This window comes from Panulirus ornatus, chromosome 32, assembly GCF_036320965.1.
Source record: "Panulirus ornatus isolate Po-2019 chromosome 32, ASM3632096v1, whole genome shotgun sequence".
In the NCBI taxonomy this organism is placed as follows: Eukaryota; Metazoa; Arthropoda; class Malacostraca; order Decapoda; family Palinuridae; genus Panulirus; species Panulirus ornatus.
The window spans coordinates 18,262,995-18,289,695 of NC_092255.1; the positions used below are offsets into that span (position 1 = coordinate 18,262,995).

Consider the following 26,701-nt stretch of genomic DNA (forward strand, 5'->3'; position numbering starts at 1 on the left):
CAAACACAAATACCTACATCGGAATACCTACAAACACAAATATGTACAAGGACAGACACAGGGACTAATGTATACAGCGGTACAAACAAATAAATGCATTACTGGGAGCATCCGCTAACCAAAATACACACACAGAAGTAAACACAGACGAAAATACGTGCACTGCAACGTACACGTGCATAAATACGTACGCTGACATACGCTTACGACTGCGTACTACATAGAAAAACACACACACACACACACACACACACACACACACACACACAAACACGCAAATACAGGCACAAAAATGTACGAAGAACTTACACAAATGTGTACATTGGAGAAGGTGGACACACAGATGTGTACAGTGAAATATACACAAGCACAATTTCATACACTGGAGCATACACAGACACAAATACGTACACAGGCGTATACACACACACACACACACACACACACACACACACACACACACACACACGTACAATGATACGTAAGCACACAGAAATACACCCATGTAAACCGATGCATACACAATACATACTTCGGAACGCACATACACAGCAAGACATACGCTGGATCCCAAATACACACATTCATCACAGAACGCTAATATCAACACAGAGACTAATTATGTAATAATCGAATATTAGAACGATTTGAGGTACATAGGAATACATATACTGGACCAATTTAACATATGAATCCAAATGCTGGAACACATGTACACACCAATACGTACACTGGAGCACTTATACACATGAATGCGTACACTAAGACGTACACATGAGTATATATACTACAGTTCATGTACACATACTTAAATACCTGGGAGCGCATGTGCCCATATATACATACACCATATGTACACATGAACTCATACACTTAGAGCGCATTTTCACAGGTATATTGTGAAACGTACATACAAATGAATACATTCACAGGCGCACATGTATACCTCAATACATATAGCGGAACACATAAACCTGAATACATACAGGGGGATAAATGCACACATGAATAAAAGAGTAGCATATGTACACGTATGTACTACACACGTACACTGGAACACACCTACACACATATGTACGAAGAGATGTGATACGCACACAAACACCAGAACACATGCCACCACACAACCATCCTCCATCACTGGACCACCAACCCGCCACCACACACAAAATCATCCTCCAACACTACACCACCAACACCTCCACCACACACAAAATCATCCTCCAACACCACCAAGAACCCCTACATCACACAACCATCCTCCATCACTGCACCACCAACACCTCCACCACACACACAACCATCCTCCATCACTGCCCCACCAACCCTCCACCACACACACAACCATCCTTCATCACTACACCAAGAACCCCTCCATCACACAACCATCCTTCATCACTACACCAACAACAGCACCACCACTCACACAACCATCCTCCATCACTACACCATCAACCCCTCCACCACACACACAACCATCCTCCATCACTACACCACCAACCTCTCCACCACACACACAACCATCCTCCATCACTACACCATCAACCATCCCCTCCAGCAGACAACCTTCCTCCACTACTACAGCTTCAGCACAAAGGCAGCCACCATCCATGAACAAACACCTACACATATGTTCAACACTTACCACTCGACACTAGAGAAATCCACTCCATCCTTGTACGAGGGGGAGGAAAGATTTCCCTCACTCCCCTTCTTCTCCTAGTACCGCAGAGTTGATCCTCACTCAATCCTTCCTTTTGTCTCTCCCAGAACACTCACTATCTCCTCAACACCTCCTGATCTTAAACTCGCAGAATATTGTCTATATCTCGAGCTACGTTCACAGTCTGCGTTCTTCAACGTTCACGCGGGCGATTTACGCCATGCGAAACGTCCTTCCCTCGCACAAAGCACTGTCGGGGTCGTCTTCGTTGTAGATCACACGACGGATCAAGTCAAAGCTTTATATTTTCTATGTTTCCTCCACGGCGTTGTCACTGTGTCCAGCGTGCGGTGTACGGCTGGGGGATTTCTTCTCCTCCGTTCGAGGAGGAGATATTCCGGATAAAAATCTGTTTCCGGTCACCTGGAGAAGGTAAAATTAGTTCGGGCGTGTGTGTGTGTTTTTTTCCCTCTCTCTCTCTCTCTCTCTCGTACTTTCGCTTAATTGTCTCCAGATGGCTGGAGTGAGGAAAAAAAAACCCCGAAAATGGGGAAACGTAGACTCGTGTCTTGAGAGAGACTATTAGAGAGGTTTCCTGTTTATTTTCCAGGCGTTCGGAGAACTTTTCGCCCCAATGGGTACCGTTACGAGAGGAGGGAGGGAGGAGGAGGGAGTGGGAAAAAAAAAAAAAAGAGACCTGGTCCCGTACGAGCCCCGCCAGTTACGGGAGAAAACCAGGAGCCACGCACGAGTTCGCAATCTTCTGGCGGTGGAGGCGCCGCTGCGATTGGCACGACTGTGGATGGCCTACTGACTCCAGAGACTCCCCCCTGGGACTGGAATTGGACTCCTTTCCCTCTGGGGGCCTTCTGGGGAGGTGTTTATCAGTTCCTTCGAGATGGCGCAATCAATTTCAAGATCATGAGATCAACGCGGCGTTGAGCTGTCGGGGTATTGTGTTTCTTCTTTTGTTTTTTGCAAAGGCGGGCGCTTGGCGGAAGATCTCATTACACAGTCGTTCATCTGTAATGCGTTCTGAGCGACACCCACACGTCGGAACCAATGAATACTCAGCCACTATTTCATGCACAGCGGCGATCCTGTTTACACCCCCGAAGTCTCTGGCCTTGAAATCGATGTTCACAGGTTTAATCACGCGTGACGCGCGCCGTTCGACTCCCCGTCGGCCGCTTGACCTAACTTTCACACGGCTCCCGGCGTTCCTCCCTCCGGTGCTGATGACGTCCTCGCGGCGACGACTAATGGCCAGATCCTAAAACACACACTCGTGGACGCAACCATCGAGTGAAGGGAGTCTTATCGTCTTGTGTCTACGGAAAGTCTTACATATCGTCTCAAGGTTCACGATGGGAGAGACAGACACACACAGACACAGACAGGTCAGTGTCAATGACAATCACAATCACCACAAACTGTTGTATTGCACCACAACCTCCACCACTAACACCACTTCGAGGCTGAGCACACCACGGGGCGACACCACGGGGGCGAAGGAGCGAAGGAGACCCAGCCAGGAGCGGCTGTGTCAACGCGAACTGTGGTGGCCGGTGACATGGGCTCTAAGTTTTATGTCACCAGCGTTCGCGGGGTACATACTTTGGTTACCCTCACCACCGCCACCAACATGCCTCTCTAAAACCAACCCTCCCCCAACCCCCCAATATCCACAGACCCTCCCCTCCGTCTACCCTAAGAAAACCACACCAGCCAGCTACCAGGCCACCACCAATCCTCCTCCTTCCCTCCCTCCCTGCAGCACCACCTCCCGCAGACCAGCACACCCCTACCTCAGGCTCACCATAACCCAACCTTTAAGTACACCGATTATGACGGCTATAATGTTACCCTCCCGCTCGAGGATGACTTCCTTAAAATCAATGATATACCAAAAAAAAATGACTGAAATTACATCAATGAAATACTCGCGGGTGTGAGAGCCCGAGTGTGTAGGCAGAACCCCGGACGATTCTCAGCGGGCGTGGGTTCTGCGTGACTTACAGATTCAAAACAAATGGTGTGATTGTTCATAATTTATTGCCGCCATTGGTCCCCCCCTCGGCGTCTCCTTCCCCATTTCTGGCCTGGCCAGGGCCTCTCTCTCTCTCTCTCTCTCTCTCTCTCTCTCTCTCTCTCTCTCTCTCTCTCTCTCTCTCTCTCTCACCTTATAACCAGCACCGTTGTCCAGACCTCTTACACACTGAACAAAAGGCATGAATGCTCACGCCTTACAATCATCCCTATTATGTACGAGGTGGAATACAGTGGTCAAGGCTCCTCACTTGAAGGTGAACAATAAGCCTCCTCTTCTAAAGATGATATGAACCTACGAAATACAGAAAATAACAACGAAATACAGAAAATAACAACGAAATACAGAAAATAACAACGAAATACAGAAAATAACAACGAAATACAGAAAATAACAACGAAATACAGAAAATAACAACGAAATACAGAAAATAACAACGAAATACAGAAATAACAGAAAATAACTAATTCTTTAGACCGTGTCAATATGACCAACAGATCTCATGGTAAACCTCGCACTGATGGTCTCTCTCTCTCTATCCTCCTCTTGATATATTCCACATCAGGCAGGGAGGGAGGAGAGTGTCCATGTGACAGTCTGCAGTTGTCCATACGTCACAACGGTATGGGCAGGTTCGCACGCGGGGTCATATAAAGTGGCCAGCGTTCGGATCACTCCCGCCTCACTCCCACTGACGATGTCACTTGACACACAGAGGAAGAACCATCCACTACCCATGTCCTCCTCCTCTGCGTCCACATGACTCAGTGTAAGTCAGAGAGAAAGACACACGTGGGCTGGAGACGACATGAATTCCACACGTCCACCAGCCACTATGGTGCAGAGGGAGAGGCAAGGTGTGGATGGGGATTGTGAAAGCACCGACGCAGTGGCGGAGGACAACAGCGGTAGTAGTAGCAGCAGCAGCAGCGGGAGGTGTCGTAAAACTCGGCCGCTACTGAGACACATCTTCGCCCACCACCATGGCCGATGCCTCCCGGCATTCCCTCGCTCTCGACTTCCATTCATAGTTTCCATCAGTCATTCCCCGTGATGTCATCAGTCATACTCGTCAACTAGCCAATGATGACTCTGGTTTATGGTACGTGAAAAGCTTGAGTAATTACGTAAAGCTTAGGTCACTTTGCAAGAGCTTAAAGTAATTCTGTTCGTTACTGAAATGGAGAATCAAATTTCAAATTGGACGCAGACGTAAATACAGAGGTATTAGCCTTTTTTCTGTGGCTTGTGGGAAGCTCTGGATGGTGATGGTATGAGGCATGACAAGCAACTGAGGGGCGGCGAGGAACACAAAGGAATGGAACAAGAAGAGGAAGAAGGGGAAGGGAAGAAAAGAGAAAAGATACATAACGAAACATAAGAAGGATAGATTTTATCTTTAAAAGATGTTTATTATCTAAATATACCAAGACAGAGCATGTCAGTGTGAGTATGTGAGAAGGACAGAGGGTAGGCGAAGGAGGAGGAGGAGGAGTACAGGAAAGGCGAAGGAAAGGGAGGGTAAGGCACGGATGGGTGTAAGGGACAAGAGGAGGCTAATGGCCGGTAATGACACAAGCAGGAGGCGGCCGGGGTACGAGAGGGGGCAATTGGCGCGAGGGACCTGGGACGCAACGCGACGAGACCAAAATGTGCGGAGATGAAGATAACACACGAGGAAATGTATGGAGGAACGAGGACAGAAGACGAGAACAGATAAGATGAAGAGAAAGTGGGTAAGAAAGGGGACAGAGAAACGAATGATAGCCACATGAAGGGAGTTCGCGATGCATTACTGATATATGGAAATGAAATACTAGTAATGAGGTGTACAAGATACGTGCACCTGGAGGAAAGAGACATAAGGAACACAGAATGTATCAACGTGTGGGCACTACCACCCATGAGCGCAGGCTGGGGCGAAGGCAATAAAGTGTTAGAGTGAAGAGAATAAAGATGACATGGGGAGACAGCGATAAAGGATAATAAATGTATCAAAGAAAAAAACGAAATACGAAGCAGAAGACGGCAAGGGGGGAAACACAGCATGATGAACGACGTGAGAAATCCCGAAGGAACCATCGCGAGAAAGTAGGTCGACGTAGCAGCAATAAAAGTCTGGGATCTGGACAAAACCTGAGGATTTCGGAAGCATAAAGGCCTCTGAGAGAGAGAGAGAGAGAGGAGGAGGAGGAGGGAGGCTGGAGGAGGGAGGGTTGGAGGTTGGAGGGGTGAGGTAAATGGCGGGCAGGAAGATATTGATGGATCAAAAAACCTAACCGGGAGGAGGACACGGGTGATGATACCCGCCCACAAATCCATTACTGGACCAGATGGGTTTATGGCCTACGGCTGTCCTGGCGCGGCTCTGCCCGCATACACTTCCTCACCTGACCCTGCCATTACCCCTTGGCCCTAGTCCTCACCTGACCCTGCCACTACCTCTTGGTCCCTAGTCCTCACCTGACCCTGCCACTACCTCTTGGGCCCTAGTCCTCACCTGACCCTGCCACTACCTCTTGGGCCCTAGTCCTCACCTGATCCTGCCACTACTCCTTGGCCCATCCTCACCTGATCTTGCTAATACTCCTTGACCCGTCTTGATCTTGCCACTACCTCTTGTCCTAGTCCTCAAATTATCCTGCCACTGCCCCTTGTCCACCCTCAACTAACCTTACTACCACTTCTGCTTCCTCAATCGTAACCCTCCCTTTCTCTCTCTTGGGCTTTCCCGAGTAAACCTGTCCCTCCTCACATATACTCCTCTACAATCTGCCCCTTTACAACCCCTCCTGCTCGCCCTTATCTCATGCCCCACACCTTACCTTACCTTACCTTCCCTCGGCCACTGCTAAAGCCACACAGCCTCCACATTACCCTACCTCTATCACGACCCTCTTACTTGCCTCCGACTTTACCTCACCCCTGACACTGTGTCACTCTTACCCAAGGTCCTTTCCCTTGCCTTACTCTTGCTCTTACCTTAGGAAGTTGTTCCTTACCCATAATCTCACTCCTAACTGCTGCTCCCTTAAAACTCCACTTTTCATTTCTTGCCTTTGTCTCACTACTCCTCCTGTCCCTTGCCCTGCCCTTGCACCCTCTCTCTCATTCCTTGCCCTAACCTCAATCATCAGCTGTCCCTTGCCCCTACCTTACTCTTCCCCCTGCTGGCCTTGCCCATACACTTATCACAAGGCACTTCTACTCGCTGTCTGCACCTCATTTTCTCCGCCTCCTGCCTCTACCTCACACCCGCTGTGCCCACGAATCCCTCATTCCTACTCCACTTTCTATCCGCCCTCGTCAGTTCTCTATCCCCTCCTGGGCCCTGGTGGACAGGAAAGGTGGTGGTCACACTGGTACCCCCTAACAGGTACTGTCAGAAGCCACTTACTGCCCGACCTCCAGCTACCCCTACCGGCGCTGCAGAGCTACCCCGCGCCTCACGTACACACAGAGACGACATCTTTTGATGCCATTCAGAAAGTGATTTCTTTAATCTCTTGAGCACGACGGTGCCCACCCTTAAAAACGAAGGTACGACCCTTAAAAACGAAGGCACGACCCTTAAAAACGAAGGTACGACCCTTAAAAACGAAGGTACGACCCTTAAAGACGAAGGTACGACCCTTAGAAACGAAGGGACGACCCTTAAAAACGAAGGTACGACCCTTAAAAACGAAGGTACGACCCTTGAGAACGAAGGCACAATTGTCCAGCACGACGGTCGGACATTTAAGGGCCACGCCAAAGGCCGTGCAACCACACCCCGAGCCGTTCCGGTCGTGTCCGAGCGTCGTAACAACGTCCATACTCAAGAGATTCAACAAACATCACTCGTAAAAAAAAAGAGGAAAGACCAGGTGCACTAAAATGTCTTCTTGGTTCCTCTAGATCGACCTGCGTCACTGGAAGCACCTCCTTTGGCAGTAATGATAAAATACTGTGAAGATATTTCGTGCTACATATCAGGCCAAGAGCATGTACCGCTATCTTACAACTGCTGTGGACACAGTACCATGGCTCATGCTCCCTTATACATACGGCTCATCACCTCACACTGTCATATGATGCATTCCAGACACACGCTTTACATCCTACCTTCGTAATGTATTCATACGTTAAGGCTGGGTTTAAATGTCCGGTGGATAACAAAAGCATCTTTACGTACTTCAGCATGTTGCCACGCAGACAGTGGTATATAGCTTGTGTGTACCTGATTAAGGGCGTCAACCTTATATCTACCAGTGCGAATCCCAGTCTTCCATACGACACGGGGACTGAGACCATGTATCATCCGGTATTTAGCGATCAACCTCACTAAACGCACTAGCATCTGTAATCGGCAGGTCCGAACGAGGTAGTCAAGGTGGTTATGAGGGTCGGGGGCATATCGCCATCATCATGACTCCTCCCCTAGGGTAATAATGACGCCGCCGACGACGACGACGACGCTACACGCCGCCCATCACCGCCCTAAAGCATGCCCTGTAAAATCATTATCCAGGATATAAAACAGTAAAACCTCATGACCTTATGGTTGCTTCCCTCCCTCCCTCCGTCTCTCTCTCTTCCTCTTTCGGTACCCGGAGCTAACACTCTCCCTCGCTCCTCCTCCGCCAGGTATACCACCTCACATCAGGTTGTCCCCCTCAACCCTCTCTCCTCCTCCGCCAGGTATACCACCTCACATCAGGTTGTCCCCCTCAACCCTCTCTCCTCCTCTCTTGGTACCCGGAGCCAACACTCTCCCTCGCTCCTCCTCCGCCAGGTATACCACCTCACATTAGGTCGTCCCCCTCAACCCTCTCTCCTCCTCTCTTGGTACCCGGAGCCAACACTCTCCCTCGCTCCTCCTCCGCCAGGTATACTACCACACATCAGGTTGTCCCTCTCAACCCTCTCTCCTCCTCCGCCAGGTATACCACCTCACATTAGGTCGTCCCCCTCAACCCTCTCTCCTCCTCTCTTGGTACCTGGAGCTAACACTCTCCCTTACTCCTCCTCCGCCAGGTATACCACCACACATCAGGTTGTCCCCCTCAATCCTCTCTCCTCCTCTCTTGGTACCCGGAGCCAACACTTTACCCTCGCTCCTCCTCCGCCAGGTATACCACCTCACATTAGGTTGTCCCCCACACCCCTCTCTCCTCCTCCGCCAGGTATACCACCTCACATTAGGTTGTCCCCCACACCCCTCTCTCCTCCTCTCTTGGTACCCGGAGCCAACACTCTCTCTCGCTCCTCCTCCGCCAGGTATACCACCACACATTAGGTTGTCCCCCTCAACCCTCTCTCCTCCTCTCTTGGTACCCGGAGCTAACACTCTCCCTTACTCCTCCTCCGCCAGGTATACCACCACACATCAGGTTGTCCCCCTCAACCTTCTCTCCTCCTCTCTTGGTACCCGGAGCTAACACTCTCCCTCGCTCCTCCTCCGCCAGGTATACCACCACACATCAGGTTGTCCCCCCCCCAACCCTCTCTCCTCCTCTCCTGTGCGCTCCTCTTCTGCCGCTGCATCTACGCCTCTCACTCCATTCTTCGGTCTTCTGTTTCCTTCTCATTTTCTCTTCCTCGTCATTGGTAACTATTTTCTTTTCCTCATCTTCTTTCTTGCGCTTTCAAAGCCTTCACTTATTCCTTCTCTCCCCCCCTCCACGTCATCAAAGACACAACAACCTTCGTCCATCTTCATGTTCTTCCGCCTGCCTCTTCCTTTATCGCTTCTTCCTCATCCACGCCTTTCGCCATCGTATAAATCACTAGCATTTGGAACTTTTCTGATGGATTTTTCCCCAACCTCTTCCCATCTGTCTGATTCTGCCGCCATTCCTCCCCTCAGGAGGTCGCGCCTTCCGTCCTCACCAATAAACGGCATCAGCGTCTTATACCAGCACCATCCTCCCACACCCCTGGACACAGGTGCTGTGTGTGGGTGTAGTCAAAGTGCCACTACTTGACCTGGGTAGCTGGGGGTGAGGCTGAGAGTGACCCCTCTCGCCACTTCCACGGCAGTTCACAGTAAAAACTGAGCACATACTTTCATCTCTAATGTTACATACATACTTGTTATGAAGAATGTTACATACGTGTCATATAGAATGTTACGTAGAAGTATATAGCCTGTTACATACATGCTATGTCATGTCCAGATTAATCGTCTGAACACATAAAGTTAACAACATAAGTCATTAAGTCTCGTATGATATCCGAATACAAGGAAGATAAACTTATAGAGATTCATTAGGCAATGTGTATCGACGGTTGACTGTATACTGTAAGGGCGTCTGGTGCGAATCCAGCTTTTCAGCGCAGGTCCAGAATTCTTAGATAGATCAGGCTTTAGTGGATATAATGGTTCGGGGACACGAGACAGCGTATCAAAGCTTCACTGAGCAGAGGTATACCAGGGATCACATGATAGTGATTCAGAAGCTTCACACAGGAGTGGTTCGAGTGTTTCAATGAGACAAATGTTACGAGCCTTTGGTAGCACGCACCAGTCGCTCCAGTGGTGTCTGTCCATACACGCACACAGACCACACACACACACACACCAGGCCTGTCACTCCAGTGGTGTCTCTGTCCACACACACACACACACACACCAGGCAATACGACCCGTCTCACCAGTGGTGGTGCTATCCACACACACACCAGGCAATACGACACGTCGCACCAGTGGTGTTGCTATCCACACGCACACCAGGCAATACGACCCGTCTCACCAGTGGTGGTGCTATCCACACACACACCAGGCAATACGACACGTCGCACCATTGGTGGTGCTATCCACACGCACACCAGGCAATACGACCCGTCTCACCAGTGGTGGTGCTATCCACACACACACCAGGCAATACGACACGTCGCACCATTGGTGGTGCTGTCCACACACACACCAGGCAATACGACCCGTCTCACCATTGGTGGTGCTGTCCACACACACACCAGGCAATACGACCCGTCTCACCAGTGGTGTGTCTGTCCACACACACACACCAGGCAGTGCACAACGCAAGCCTTGAGTTCCAGGCTTTCAGCATACCCACGAGGATGGTTTGGCCTGACTGCCTAGTTTTGCACACACTTTCATTCGTCCCTTTTCGTCGCGTCTCCGTCTTAGCGAGGTAGCTGAAGGAGAATAGACGGCCGAGTTTTAGAGGGGGGTAAACATTTCTTGCTTGGGATATTCCTCCGTTCGTTCTTAAGGAAAGTGGAATAGATGCAGGAGGGGAGGATTTCCAGCCTCCGCTCCCGCCTCTCTCTCTCTCTCTCTCTCTCTCTCTCTCTCTCTCTCTCTCTCTCTCTCTCTCTCTCTCTCTCACATGCCCGATGAAAATAAAGCACGTTAAGACATCCAGCCAACGAGGCCATGATAAAGGTTCAATCAACCCCCTATGTATCGAGGTAGAGGGGACGGAGCAGGGGCTACAGTCATGTCTTACTACACGTATCCAAACCTGCAGGTCACCAGTCTGCGTAATAATCAGGCCCATCGCCTGGAGCTCCAGGTTCCACAGTGAGGGGGGGGGGGGGACAAAAACCGTGCTAGGCCGTGAGAGAGGTGTGTTATGGGCCTACCTGTGCCTTCTGTAAGCCTCCCGTCTCAACCATCTCCCACGTCAGACACCACACACACACACACACCCATCCCTCCTCCCCAACCCACCACTCGCCTCGCCTCTTCTCCTGTCGTAAAATACTTTAGATTTAAAATCCAGATATTTTCTAAAAGTATATTTGTTGCTAGACATCACTGTCTATATAGATAATGAAAGCAGTATCGTGTAGGTAATGAAAGCAGTGTTGTAAAGATAATGAAAGCAGTATCATGCAGATGATAAAAGCAGCATTATAAATCTAATGAAACCAGTATCATACAGATAATGAAAGCAGTATCATATAGATAATGAAAGCAGTATTATACAGATAATGAAAGTAGTATCATATAGATAATGAAAGCAGTATCATGCAGATAATGAAGACAGTATCATATAGATAATGAAAGCAGTATCATGCAGATAATGAAGACAGTATCATATAGATAATGAAAGCAGTATCATATAGATAATGAAAGCAGTATCATGCAGATAATGAAAACAGTATCATATAGATAATGAAAGCAGTATTATATAGATAATGGAAGCAGTATCATATAGATAATGAACGCAGTATCTTATAGATAACGAAAGCAGTACCATATAGACAATGAAAGAAGTATCATGCAGATAATGAAAGAAGTTTGAGTACTATATACAAAATCCGGGAGTTATACAAGGAATATTAATGTATGGCTTAAGACAATTGAAAATAAGAAGAATCTTAATTATCTGGTATTAGAAAAATTGATACTATTTTCAACGCAACGAATTCACAATTATCATTCTATTCTACAACGATTAATTACAAAAGCCTGGGGGGCCTCGTTCGGTAATCCACATATAATCTTGACATGGATAGTTAAAAAATAACATCGTTAGAGTTGTGAAACACACAAAATACTCTTGACCTGGAGGAAAATGGGGCCATATAACTTACCAGGGAACGTATGTATATTAACTAGAGACAGCGTGGGAGAGGGAAGTGTCTTAAGCAGTCCCACGGAGGGTAGTGGCGGGAATATGTAAATAAGCAAGTCTAACTGGCTGGCAGAGTCTCTTCTGTTGGGGAGCCCACGGCTGACACTGCCGGGTGCCTGCTACAGGTTGTCGTCCCGTATTCACGTGTGATAAAAGATTCGGACCCCACTAGTTCCTGCGGTCCGGCTTATCTATTTTGTATGATATACCCATAATCTAGTACAAAGTTTTCCTTAAAATATATCATCTCAGCAGCCAGCAACACCTACCCTACCAAGGAAAATGGATGAGCTATTCGCAACGATGTTTTGGGAGTTAGTCATCGTGCGCCTGGCATGTCTACAGTCAAACAAGACAACCGTTTTATGGAACAGATTATTTCTTCATGAGTTCTGTTACGAATGTAGACGACAAATACCAGTAAAACAAGTAGTTAAAACAGATCAATAAATAACGTTCCTTTAGGGTTTAGTTGGAAATGTTTAGTATTAGATGAATAAAAACACAATTTGATCCCAGTTTTTATCAATTAAGTCTCGCAACAAAAGACAAGCAATTATCATTGCCTAACTGTGTAATCTGAACCAGTTATATTCAAAGCGACGAGCACATTTTATCTATTTTAATTTTGCATCTTTGTTTGTGCTTTCTGAACTTGCCTGAACTGATCATCATCATCATCATCATAGATGTGGATATTGAGCCTTTAACACAAAGGAAAGGAAGAAGGTAGATGCAGTGGAAATGAAGTAAGTTGATAGTATATGGAACGACAGCGTAGAAGTGGGAGTGAGTGTAATCCCATTAAGAAGGCTGATCAAGGCGTGCTAAAATGGTTCGGACATATGGAGAGGATGAGTGAAGAAAGACTGACAGAGAGGATCTACATGTCTAAAGTAAAGGGAAAAGAAGAAGAAGAAGAAGAAGAAGAAGAAGAAGAAGAAGAAGAAGAAGAAGAAGAAGAAGGAGAGGAGGAGGAGGAGGAGGCAGAGAGAACAAGGAGATGGAAGGAGTGACTGAAGATGACTATGGGGTATCGAGACCTGGACTTTAGGAGGATAAGTGCAGCGGACAGAATGAAGTGGACCGATGTGTTATACAGGGGGTGACGTGCTGTCAATAAGCTAAACCTTGGCATATGAAGCTGTTAAGGGGCTTTGTTGTCAATGGCAGGCGCTTATATTGGTGCGTTATTATTGGTAAGTAGAGACAGGATGTGCACGAATGTGTCCAACGTTCGTCTGCTCGTATTAGTAACTCAAGACGGAAAACAGAGCGAGGAAAAATATTGCGGTAATAATGTATGTATGTATATATCCACGTATGTATGTATGTATGTATGTATGTATGTATGTATGTAGGTAGGTAGGTATGTAGGTATGTAGGTGTTTATGAATATGGTTTTGCCGTTTTCAGCATGTATGTATGTAGGTAGGTAGGTAGGTAGGTATGTAGGTGTTTATGAATATGGTTTTGCCGTTTTCAGTAAGGTAAAAACTCGATTTCTTTTCGCCAGTCAATCCTACAAAGAACCTAATCACCAATATCCCCCCTCATCTTCACGTGGCATTATGCAATACACAACCAAGATGCACGGGGTGATGCCAGCGATGTGGATCACACAGGAACACCACGAACAGTTGAAGAATGCCAGGAGTACGCAAGGTAACCATTCAACTACAGGAGGTTCATGCCGTCGAAATGGGCCCGTTATAGCTGTTCTCCCAGATCAAGAGACTGGTTTATGTTGGTCCGTGTTGGGGACACTGGTCCATGTTGGTCCGTGTTGGGGGGAGTGGTTCACGTTAGTCCGTGTTGGGGACAGTGGTTCATGCTGGTCCGTGTTGGGACAGTGATTCATGTTCGTCCGTGTTGGGGGCAGTGGCTCGTGCTAGTCCGTGTTGGAGACAGAGGTTCATGCTAGTCCGTGTTGGGGACGCAGGTGTCCCATTCTGATCTACACTCAAGTCTGGTTCCGTCCGTATTGACGTGTCGTGACCTACTGTCTTGGAGGATCCTGTAGGACCCAGGTATGCCACCAGTCCTGGCGGATCCTGTAGGACCCAGGTATGTCGCCAGTCCTGGCGGCTCCTGTAGGACCCAGGTATGTCGCCAGTCCTGGCGGATCCTGTAGGACCCAGGTATGTCACCAGTCCTGGCGGATCCTGTAGGACCCAGGTATGTCACCAGTCCTGGCGGATCCTGTAGGACCCAGGTATGTCACCAGTCCTGGCGGATCCTGTAGGACCCAGGTATGTCACCAGTCCTGGCGGATCCTGTAGGACCCAGGTATGTCACCAGTCCTGGCGGATCCTGTAGGACCCAGGTATGCCACCAGTCCTAGTGGATCCTGTAGGACCCAGGTATGTCACCAGTCCTGGCGGATCCTGTAGGACCCAGGTATATCACCAGTCCTGGCGGATCCTGTCGGACCCAGGTATGTCACCAGTCCTGGCGGATCCTGTAGGACCCAGGTATGTCGCCAGTCCTATTGGATCCTGTAGGACCCAGGTATGTCACCAGTCCTGGCGGATCCTATAGGACCCAGGTATGTCACCAGTCCTGGTGGATCCTGTAGTTTGGAGGGCAGTAAAACAGCGGCGGAAGGCTCAAGGTACACAAGCGCCCGACCCACCTTACAAACACGTCTCTTCTACGTCGCCAGAGAGCACTTCCAAAGCGGCAACTCTTCGCACATACACCCAGCTCAGTCGTCAGTTTACGCAACACCACTACTTTGTAAAACCACTTAAGAATACGTATATATATATATATATATATATATATATATATATATATATATATATATATATATATATATATATATATACATATATATATATATATATATATATATATATATATATATATATATATATATATATATATATATATATATATATTCGAGTAGTCAGTTGTTTACCAAATGGCGTCCTGGGTACGTTTCTTCGCTGTATATCAACTGACTGTTATATTTCTCTCTTGTGTCTCCCCTGATGATGTGATTATGACACGAAAGTGCACTTGGGAATTTATCGTGTTTCATTTCCCCCCGTGGACTCATAGGAATATATATATATATATATATATATATATATATATATATATATATATATATATATATATATATATATATATATATATATATATATATATATATATATATATATATATTATATATATATATATATATATACATATATATATATATATATATGTGTGTGTGTGTGTGTGTGTGTGTGTACGGAATACCAATACGTCTGTAACATGAATGAACTAAAACGGAGATGACATAGATGGGACAAGGAGGGGGATATATGGAGCGGACGAAGGCCATAGGGAGTAACAGTATAATGAGAGATGATCCCCACGCTCTACCCCCTGACCGCCTGTTATGAAATAAACAGACACGGACGGACGGGCGGACGGACGGACGAGGGGAGAGAGAGAGAGAGAGAGAGAGAGAGAGAGAGAGAGAGAGAGAGAGAGAGAGAGAGAGAGAGAGAGAGAGAGAGAGAGAGAGAGAGAGAGAGAGAGAGAGAGAGAGAGAGAGAGAGAGAGAGAGAGAGAGAGAGAGAGAGACTCTGCAGCAGCGGCGCGGGAAATCTGCAGGATTTCTTGGACCACTGAGGACAATGGTGGGTGGGTCAGTTTATGACAGAGGATGGGACACTAAAACTGACCGCTCCTGGGACGGGACGGGACACCCCAAGAAAGGACAGGGCTCCAGTCTTATGATTTGGTGATTATTCTAATGACAAAGTTTAATTTCTGGGAATTTGCTTCTTTGTTCCTATGTTTTTACTTGGGTTGTCTGATGCATTATGTTATTTCAAGATTATTGTGAAGTACGGCTTACTGTATAAGTATTTCTCTCTTGTAAATATATATATATATATATATATATATATATATATATATATATATATATATATATATATATATATATATATATATGTATATATATATGTATATATATATATATATATATATATATATATATATATATATATATATATATATATATATATATATGTATATATATATATATATATATATATATATATATATATATATATATATATATATATATATATATATATATATCCCATGATCTGTGGGATATGAACCATGAGTAAGATGAATAACTAAGCTACAAGTCAGTCTACTGCCACTACACGTGAGTACGGTGAGTAATGAAGACATGAATGACCGAGTCTCACAACTCGGCCAGTGAGTAAGGTGGGTAAGAAAACAGTGCCTCGCCTCTAAACCTGTGATGGACATGAGTAACCAATGTATGAGTCTCATCGCTAAAATCATGAGGAAGATGAGTCATACAGCATAGTGTGCCATCAATAATGAGTCAAATTAAGAAACCAACATATATGATCGAACTATGAAGACCCAGAAGCAAGTGATGAGTAAATAATGAGACGGATGAGGAAGCCAAATCATGAGTTTAGTCTTACCATCAGTTCATTCAGAGAGTAGTAATATGGTATGAGTAAAATACCTAATAGCTGGGTCACCTATTCGAGAGAAAGCAAGTCATAAGCGAACTACACACTCGAAGCTAAGCCAGCTATGAACTAAGCTTCACCTCCAAAGCTAGCTAGGTACATAAGCCAAACATTAACTTAGCTTCACCGCCAAAGCTAAGTACATAAACTAGCTATGAACCAAGCTTTACCGCCAAGCTAGGTAAACTAGCCATGAACTAAACTTCATCTACAAAGCTAAGTATATAAATTAGCCATGAACTAAGCTTCACCTCCAAAGCTAAGTATATAAGCTAGCCATGAAGTTTGCTTCACCACCAAAGGTAGGTACTTAGAACTTAGCTTCAGCACCAAAGCTAAGTACATAAGCTAGCCATGACCTAAGCTTCACTGCCAAAGCTAGATACATATAAACCATCCATAAACTAAGCTTCACCATCAAAGCTAGGTACATATAAACCATCCATAAACTAAGCTTCACCATCAAAGCTAGGTACATATAAACCATCCATAAACAAAGCTTCACCATCAAAGCTACGTACATATAAACCATCCATAAACTAAGCTTCACCATCAAAGCTAGGTACATATAAACCATTCATAAACTAAGCTTCACCATCAAAGCTACGTACATATAAACCATCCATAAACTAAGCTTCACCATCAAAGCTAGGTACATATAAACCATCCATAAACTAAGCTTCACCATCAAAGCTAGGTACATATAAACCATTCATAAACTAAGCTTCACCATCAAAGCTACGTACATATAAACCATCCATAAACTAAGCTTCACCATCAAAGCTAAGCACATATAAACCATTCATAAACTAAGCTTCACCATCAAAGCTAGGTACATATAAACCATTCATAAACTAAGCTTCACCATCAAAGCTACGTACATATAAACCATCCATAAACTAAGCTTCACCATCAAAGCTAGGTACATATAAACCATCCATAAACTAAGCTTCACCATCAAAGCTAGATACATATAAACCATCCATAAACTAAGCTTCACCATCAAAGCTAGGTACATATAAACCATCCATAAACTAAGCTTCACCATCAAAGCTAGGTACATATAAACCATTCATAAACTAAGCTTCACCATCAAAGCTACGTACATATAAACCATCCATAAACTAAGCTTCACCATCAAAGCTAGGTACATATAAACCATCCATAAACTAAGCTTCACCATCAAAGCTAGGTACATATAAACCATCCATAAACTAAGCTTCACCATCAAAGCTAAGCACATACAAACCATCCATAAACTAAGCTTCACCATCAAAGCTACGTACATATAAACCATCCATAAACTAAGCTTCACCATCAAAGCTAAGCACATACAAACCATCCATAAACTAAGCTTCATCATCAAAGCTACGTACATATAAACCATCCATAAACTAAGCTTCACCATCAAAGCTAGGTACATATAAACCATCCATAAACTAAGCTTCACCATCAAAGCTAAGCACATATAAACCATCCATAAACTAAGCTTCATCATCAAAGCTAGGTACATATAAACCATCCATAAACTAAGCTTCATCATCAAAGCTACGTACATATAAACCATCCATAAACTAAGCTTCACCATCAAAGCTAGATACATATAAACCATCCATAAACAAAGCTTCACCATCAAAGCTACGTACATACAAACCATCCATAAACTAAGCTTCACCATCAAAGCTACGTACATACAAACCATCCATAAACTAAGCTTCACCATCAAAGCTAGGTACATATAAACCATCCATAAACTAAGCTTCACCATCAAATCGAAGCACATATAAACCATCCATGAGCTCAGCTTCGCCATCAAAAGCCCCCCCTTGAGAGAACTTAGATGAGTATGTTATTCACGAACGGAGTGTGTCATCACCACCACAGACCCCCATAGCCAGCTGAGTAACCCAGGCGTGGTGAGCGGTGCTTCCCTACCTGCTGTAGCGTTAAAGGTGAAGGCATCTGTAATGAGCAATACGTTAATTACTCCCGTATGGACAGGTGATCATCGAATTGCAGTTAACACAAAATAACAAGGACATAAGTGTGGGTGGGGTGTGGGGTGGTTATTTGGGTCTGTGCTAACTACCTACAACAATTACATGGGAAACAATATATGTGAGAGGGAGATCAAATGCGATTTGTCAAGGATGGGAGAAATGTGTGAAGAGAAAGATAAGAATTCCCAACTTACTTACTTACTTAAGATATGAATTAACTTTGAATATTAAATGATATGATGAGATACACAGGTACGGCCCTTGAGCACGACGGTACGACCCTTGAGCACGACGGTACGACCCTTGAGCACGACGGTACGACCCTTGTGCACGACGGGACGACCCTTGAGCACGACGGTACGACCCTTGTGCACGACGGTACGACCCTTGAGCACGACGGTACGACCCTTGTGCACGACGGTACGACCCTTGAGCACGACGGTACGACCCTTGAGCACGACGGTACGACCCTTGAGCACGACGGTACGACCCTTGAACACGACGGTACAACCCTTGAGCACGACGGTACGACCCTTGAGCACGACGGTACGACCCTTGAACACGACGGTACAACCCTTGACCACGACGGTACACCCTCGAGCACGACGGTACGACCCTTATGCACAACGGTGCAACCCTTGAGCACGTCGGTACGACCCCTTTTGTATGATGGCCTGCCCTCTGACCTGCCCGCCAGGGGGTCAGGTCAAAGCCCAGGTCATCTGGTCATGCTCAACAGTAAAATCATAAGTGAATCACTAACATACTCTACACCCCAGACTAAATAAAGCAAGCATGTTGCACTGTAAAACACGTTTAGATAATTCTACAAAATTCGTCTTTTGAATATTCTTGCAAAGTTTTACATAAATACAAACTGATTTTTAAAATAAAAAAACTATAAGAAACCACTTGACAACGGCAATGTCTCTGAATGGAGCGTGAAACTAACAGAACTGTTCAGGACTACGTATAGATAGCCAGCTTTCTCAAGCATCAGTGCGTCAGCAACTCAAAATTTCAAATCTGTTCCAATTTTTAAGGAGAGTGAACGTACCTGTGATCTTGCCTATTACATCCTGCCCATTACATATCCTGACTTGGGGAAACGTCTATCTATCTATCTATCTATCTATCTATCTATCTATCTATCTATCACGTTGGTATTCGAGTGAATAGTATTCGAATAGTCATTTCCCCTATGACGGTCGATCATAGCCTAGCGGTAGCGCTCCCGCCTGTTGCACAGGGGTCCCGGGTTTGATCCTGGCTGTTGGAGGTTTGTATGACATATATGTATATATATATATATATATATATATATATATATATATATATTCTTCCATGAAATAAAAATTTCAGCTTTACCACCTGCTGTGTCAATATTGCCACCATATCTGCCTCTTTCACAAATCAGGAAACAGTAAATAATAATAAACGACCAAACACACACACACACACACACACACAAAAGAAGGAACAGAGAAGGGGGCCAGGTGAGGATATTCCCTCAAAGGCCCAGTCCTCTGTTCTTAAACGCTACCTCGCTAACGCGGGAGATGGCGAATAGTAGGAAAGAAAGAAATATATATATATATATATATATATATATATATATATATATATATATATATATATATATATATATATATATATATATTGACCCGATTAAACGTATCTGTGGTAAGAGGAAAAGTGTATAAATGAATCTAAAAATACTTGGAATTGTACGTGATTTTGACAGGTTTACGGGACAGCCCGAACACCTATTGCTATAGTGTTTTCCTTCGTTAATGTCAATTTTTTCTAATCTGTTAAATAATTTCATCAGGAAGAAAGAACGGGAAACAGCTCACTACCTCAGCCAGAGGGAAAAAAAATAATAATCTGCATCAGTATGCAAAGCAGATGTTTATCTATTTAGGAAAGATACTGACGGATATATAAAGTTAAATGTGTCACTGGTTGTCTTACGTATATAAAAAACATTTGTAAAGAGGAACTGTGGAGATACATGTGTAGAATTGTGTCACCAACGTTAATACGTATCTATTTAGTATATAGAGAAGATAAGCTGTAGAGAGATATATATGTGTAACACTACATATATTATGAACACATATTAGTATGTAGAAGTGATATGCTCGCGAGATACATAAAGAAAACTACAGGTGTTCTTGAGTGATATGTATCATTTTAGTATCTAGAATACATATATATATATATATATATATATATATATTCTTTTCTTTTTCTTTCAAACTATTCGCCATTTCCCGCATTAGCGAGGTAGCGTTAAGAACAGAGGACTGGGCCTTTGAGGGAATACCCTCACCTGGCACAATTCTCTGTTCCTTCTTTTGAAAAAAAAAAAAAAAAAAAAAAAAAACCGAGAGGGGAGGATTTCCAGCCCCCCGCTCCCTCCCCTTTTAGTCGCCTTCTACGACACGCAGGGAATACGTGGGAAGTATTCTTAATCCCCTATCCCCAGGGATAAATATATATATATATATATATATATATATATATATATATATATATTTTTTTTTTTTTTCATACTATTCGCCATTTCCCGCGATAGCGAGGTAGCGTTAAGAACAGAGGATTGGGCCTTTGAGGGAATATCCTCACATGGCCCTCTTCTCTGTTCCTTCTTTTGGAAAATTAAAAAAAAAAACGAGAGGGGAGGATATATATATATATATATATATATATATATATATATATATATATATATATATATATATATATATATACATATATACATATATATATATATATATATATGCTCCCGGGATACACATGTAAAACTGCATTACATATGTACGAGTTATAACGAGATCCCATGCCAGCTGCCCTAAGAAAAAGTGTTAACCACTAGCGTTTGTGTCCCACCACACTACCACACACACACACACACACACACACACACACACACACACACACACACACACACACACACACCTCACACCCATCCCCTGGTGGCTGTCTCAAAAAACCAGGACTCGAAGGCATAACTCACAACTCAAAATTAGCAAATGTTTGATACTTTCCCACCCCCCCATAAATTAACGTACACAAATCAGCAAATTAACGACACGCGATCTGAGCACTGACTGCGGCAAAGATGAACAGAGGATACAACCTTTGAGTCCGGACATGTGTGACCGCCTGTGTGTGTCTGTGTGTGACCTCATTTCTGCCCGCCGGAGGGGCGGCAGTGCCGTAGGGCGAGGCGCTAACGAGGAGGGACTGTGGCAGTGGTGGCGGGAGGGTAGCTGTCATGGGAGAAGAGGTGGCACAAGGGGGCCCTAAGCCAGCCAGGGCCCTTGGGGAGGGTGGGACTCTAATTCGGCTAAGTGATGGTAGAGGCCGGGCGGCAGCTGTGATGGTGGGGCGACGGAGGAGGAGGTGCCTGATGACGCTGAGAAGACGTACCCAGGGAACCCACTCACGCGTCTCGGTAACACCTACAACCATTGATCAGTATATCGCATGACTATCTCCTCCTGCTCGGCTGTACCTCTCCTCCCCACACCTTCCCCTGCTCTTAACCACCTCTGCGTTCTTACTCCCCGAACCATCCAAGCGAAGGAAGATATAGGGAGGGACGTGCGGGCGATGGAAGAGGGACGGGAGAAGCGGGAGGGAAATGGGTAGCGGCGGTGGTGGTGGTGGTCAAAACAGAAGCGGAGCGACGGCCATATAACTAATGAAAAGCAATACACTTGTAACAAGCAGCAGCAGCAGCAGCAGCAGCAGAAGTAGCAGTGGGGCGACACGGTGCTGCAGCAGTAATAGTTTCAGGGCCGGAGGGTACAGCAGCAGTAACAGCTTCTGTCAGAACACGGTACAGCAACAACGGAGGCTTCACGTCCACGCCGTATACAGCGGCACAAAACAACGCGCGAAAATCAGGCACAAGATAAAAAAAAAAAAAAATTGAAGCGGTGAGAATCATCAAGAAATCCAATTTTGCATAGGTCATACGAAGGAGGGACGGGCACAAGAGATAAACCATCAGGTCTTAACAATACGAGGTGCAGAGGCCTTCACGAGGTAGGAGTCAGTCAGACAGACGGGGCGGGAGATGTCTGCCCCGTGAGTTCACTCGGGAGGCGGGAGGAGCAGGCGGTGGTGACCCTGAGGTGTGTGGGAAACACACAACTGCTTGATGCCGGGGGGTCATGTCACCTACCATGGGAAGCAGCGGTAAAGTGGTGTGCCCCAACGTGCACCTCTGACATCGAAGTGAGAACAGCGTCGAACCTGTGTATACCCACCCACTCATCTCATAGCTTTCCTAAGCTATATTGTACTTTCAAAGATGTAGGCTTCTGGGGAGGAATTGTGGCCATGGCCTGTTCCTCCTGGGCCACATGAATTGGCTACCGATCTCTCATTTAATCCTGGCTGGCTGGCTGGCTGGCTGGCTAGCTGGCTAGCTGGCTGGCTGGCTGGCTGGCAGGCTGGCGGCAGCGGCGGTTGAATCGCGTCCAAGACACTTTTCCTCCACGACTGGCGACAGTGTTCAAACACGGGAGGTGATGGCAGCACATCAACCAGGGACTTCATGATTTAACTCAATTCTTAAACGGTAGACTTATTTTCCTTTTTTCTTCTTCTCCAAGGGAATATAAGCCACTATCAAACCATCAGTATATATATATATATATATATATATATATATATATATATATATATATATATATATATATATATATATATATACATATACATATATATATATATTTTTTTTTTCTTCTTTTTTTTCATACTATTCGCTATTTCCCGCGTAAGCGAGGTAGCGTTAAGAACAGAGGACTGAGCCTTTGAGGGAATATCCTCACTTGGCCCCCTTCTCTGTTCCTTCTTTTGGAATATTAAAAGTTTACTCTTAAAGTCATCCTTGATACTTGAGAGGTTCTCAGTATATCCTAACCAATGTACTATATTACAAAAATCTCTCATAATCTTCTCCAGTTAACGTAACGCACAGGTCTTTATAAATCCATAAGTTAACTCAGTCCTGTAGGGTGGGTTGCGGTAGTATGTGAGGCAGGAGAGGGACTAGCCAACCAGTGTAAGGTATACCAGGCGTTACGAAGGCGCTATACAAAACGTCAATACCCATAGCGAAGAAAATGGGAATATCGTTCCGGACGAACTATGTCTTCCCATTTTTGTTGTTGTCCGATGTTGAAGAAAATGGGAATATCGTTTCGGACGAACGATGTCTTCCCATTTTTGTTGTTGTCCGATGTTGTTCTATGTTGTAGCTGTTGGTGCCCAGTTGTGGTAACACCCCTGGCGGGTTGTGGCTCAGTTTACCACCTCCTGTTGCACGTTACCACCGCCTATGTGTGTATACAGGTGTCCTCACCACTGGCCGGCCTAACATGTACTTGGCACTCGCGTATCATTCCTAACACAGCCGCCGATGTGGTGCCAAGGGAGGCGTCTGGGGTAGGGTGCATCCGGAGCAAACCAGAGAGACGGCCATACACGACGTTATTGTATGGTTCATACAGAGCCGTGACCTCGTCTTAAGCGCTTGGCATTACTGATATCATTGACCGTGACTATGAAGCATCAACACTGAAATAAGAGGGTGTGTCTTTCTAAATATATCGAAAACGAAATGACATCAACCGTAAGTACGCTAATTATATATATATATATATATATATATATATATATATATATATATATATACATACATATATATATATATATATATATATATATATATATATATATATATATATATATATATATATATATATATATATATATATATATTATCCCTGGGGATAGGGTAGAAAGAATACTTCCCACGTATTCCCTGCGTGTCGTAGAAGGCGACTAAGAGGGGCGGGAGCGAGTGGCTGGAAACCCTCCCTTCCTGCATTACTTTCCCAAAGAAAGAAGGAGCAAGGAGCCAAGGGAGGATATTTTTCCCTCTAAGACTCTGTCATCTGTTCTATACATATGTGTATCTAATCTACAGACGCTCGGTGGACGTATACAATTATAGAAACATGGGCAATAAATTCACTGATGTCTAATAAGAAGAAAAAACAATGATTAAAACTCTTAAGAGCGAGGAGCCAATATGAAGAAGACATTCTTGTGGAGACGGTCTCCCCTGGAGGGCTGCCCTGGGTGAGCAGCGTGGCCGGTGGGTGGGTGGGTCGACACTCACCTCCCACATAAACACGGGCGACTAATTTGGTTCACGCCTGTTACGTGCAGTCACATGAAGAACGCGGAGGGCGACAATTATATCATAACCACACGGGAATCGATTCCAGTGTAATTATGGCTGGGAGTGTTTGGCATCCCCCTGCAGGAGATCCAGCCAATTTAATTTGTGCAGTACATCCTTCCCTCCCTCTCCTTCTCCCTGGACCAGGTGCTACCTCTTCCCCCACCCTTCCTTGGTTACCGTCTCCCTCCCTTATCTCCCTGTACCATAGCTTCCTTCTACCTCTTCCTCTCCCTGTACCGTGTGTTATCTACCTCCCTCCTTCCCTCCCTGCACTATGCGTTATCTCCCTCCCTCCCTCCTTCCCTCCCTGTACCATGCGTTATCTCCCTCCCTCCTCCTCTCCCTGTACCATGCCTTATCTCCCTCCCTCCCTCCTCTCCCTGTACCATGCGTTATCTCCCTCCCTCCCTCCTTCCCTCACTGTACCATGCCTTATCTCCCTCCCTCCCTCCTCTCCCTGTACCATGCGTTATCTCCCTCCCTGTGACAACTCCTCTCCCAGCATTAGGTGCTCTGTCCTCTCCCCTGTTACCACGTGTTATCTACTCCCTCCAACATCCTGTAACACCACCCTCTCTACAAGCATCAAGCGTTACCTTACAAAGTACTATGTGGTATCTTCCTCCCTGTGCTATTTCCACGTAACACGTGTTATCTGCTGTCTCCCGGCACCACGTAACGCCCTGCCTCTCCCTTACCCACGTGTCACCACCTCCCTTCGCCCTGTGACTACGTGTGACAACCTCCTCCCTACACCAAATCATCTTTACCTCTCGCTCGGAGCCACGCTGTTGTCTCCTCTCAGTAATTACCAGGTGGAGTTTCCTTTAATCACCAGGTGAAGTTTCCTTACTCCCATTTACCAGATGCTGTGCTCTCACATCCCCCCCACTCCGCCTCCTGTATCATGTGTCATTTCTCCCTTTTCTGTATTATGTACCAGGTCCTCTCCCACTAACAAGTGTTTATATATATATATATATATATATATATATATATATATATATATATATATATATATATATATATATATATATATATACATATATATGCAGATAACTACGAGGAAAATTAAATGCAATAAGTTCCCAGGGGTTACGTCTCTTCCTTGTATATCAACCCACACTGTCTTCTATCTCCTCCTTATATATCTCCCCTGACGATGTGATCATGACATGAAAGTGCGCTTGGGAACTTATCGTGTTTCATTTTCCTCGTGGTTATCAGAATATATATACTAGATCACGCTCACTATATATATATATATATATATATATATATATATATATATATATATATATATATATATATATATATATATAACACTTTGCCTTGGGGCTTTTTCTCAGCATTTCTGCATGTCTGGGCACTGCTGCGACCGCTAGAGACAGTGTAGCCGTTACAGATGCTGTGATCATCATCATCATCATCATCACCCACCTCCTTCTCAATCTTCACTGTCATGTCACGCTCATATATATATATATATATATATATATATATATATATATATATATATATATATATATATATATTCCTGTGAGTGCACGGGGGAATGAAACATGATAAGTTCCCAAGTGCACTTTCGTGTAATTATCTCGACGGT

At 45.1% G+C, this 26,701-nt stretch overlaps 1 protein-coding gene across 7 annotated transcripts in view; it reads right to left on the reverse strand.

Moving 5' to 3' along the window:
- The window catches only part of LOC139759088 (uncharacterized), a 138,397-nt gene that overhangs the window by 45,786 nt on the left and 65,910 nt on the right, over positions 1-26,701 (reverse strand). For 4 of the 7 annotated variants that reach the window (XM_071681040.1, XM_071681036.1, XM_071681042.1 and 1 more), the window contains exon 2: positions 18,760-18,786. The exons of 1 other annotated variant lie outside the window; for it this stretch is intronic. In XM_071681040.1, coding sequence (XP_071537141.1) covers positions 18,760-18,786 — 27 coding nt within the window. Of the gene's footprint in view, positions 1-1,645; positions 2,172-7,932; positions 8,056-18,759; positions 18,787-26,701 lie in introns of those variants that run through there. 2 more of the 7 variants (XM_071681041.1, XM_071681043.1) reach the window with 2 other exon arrangements.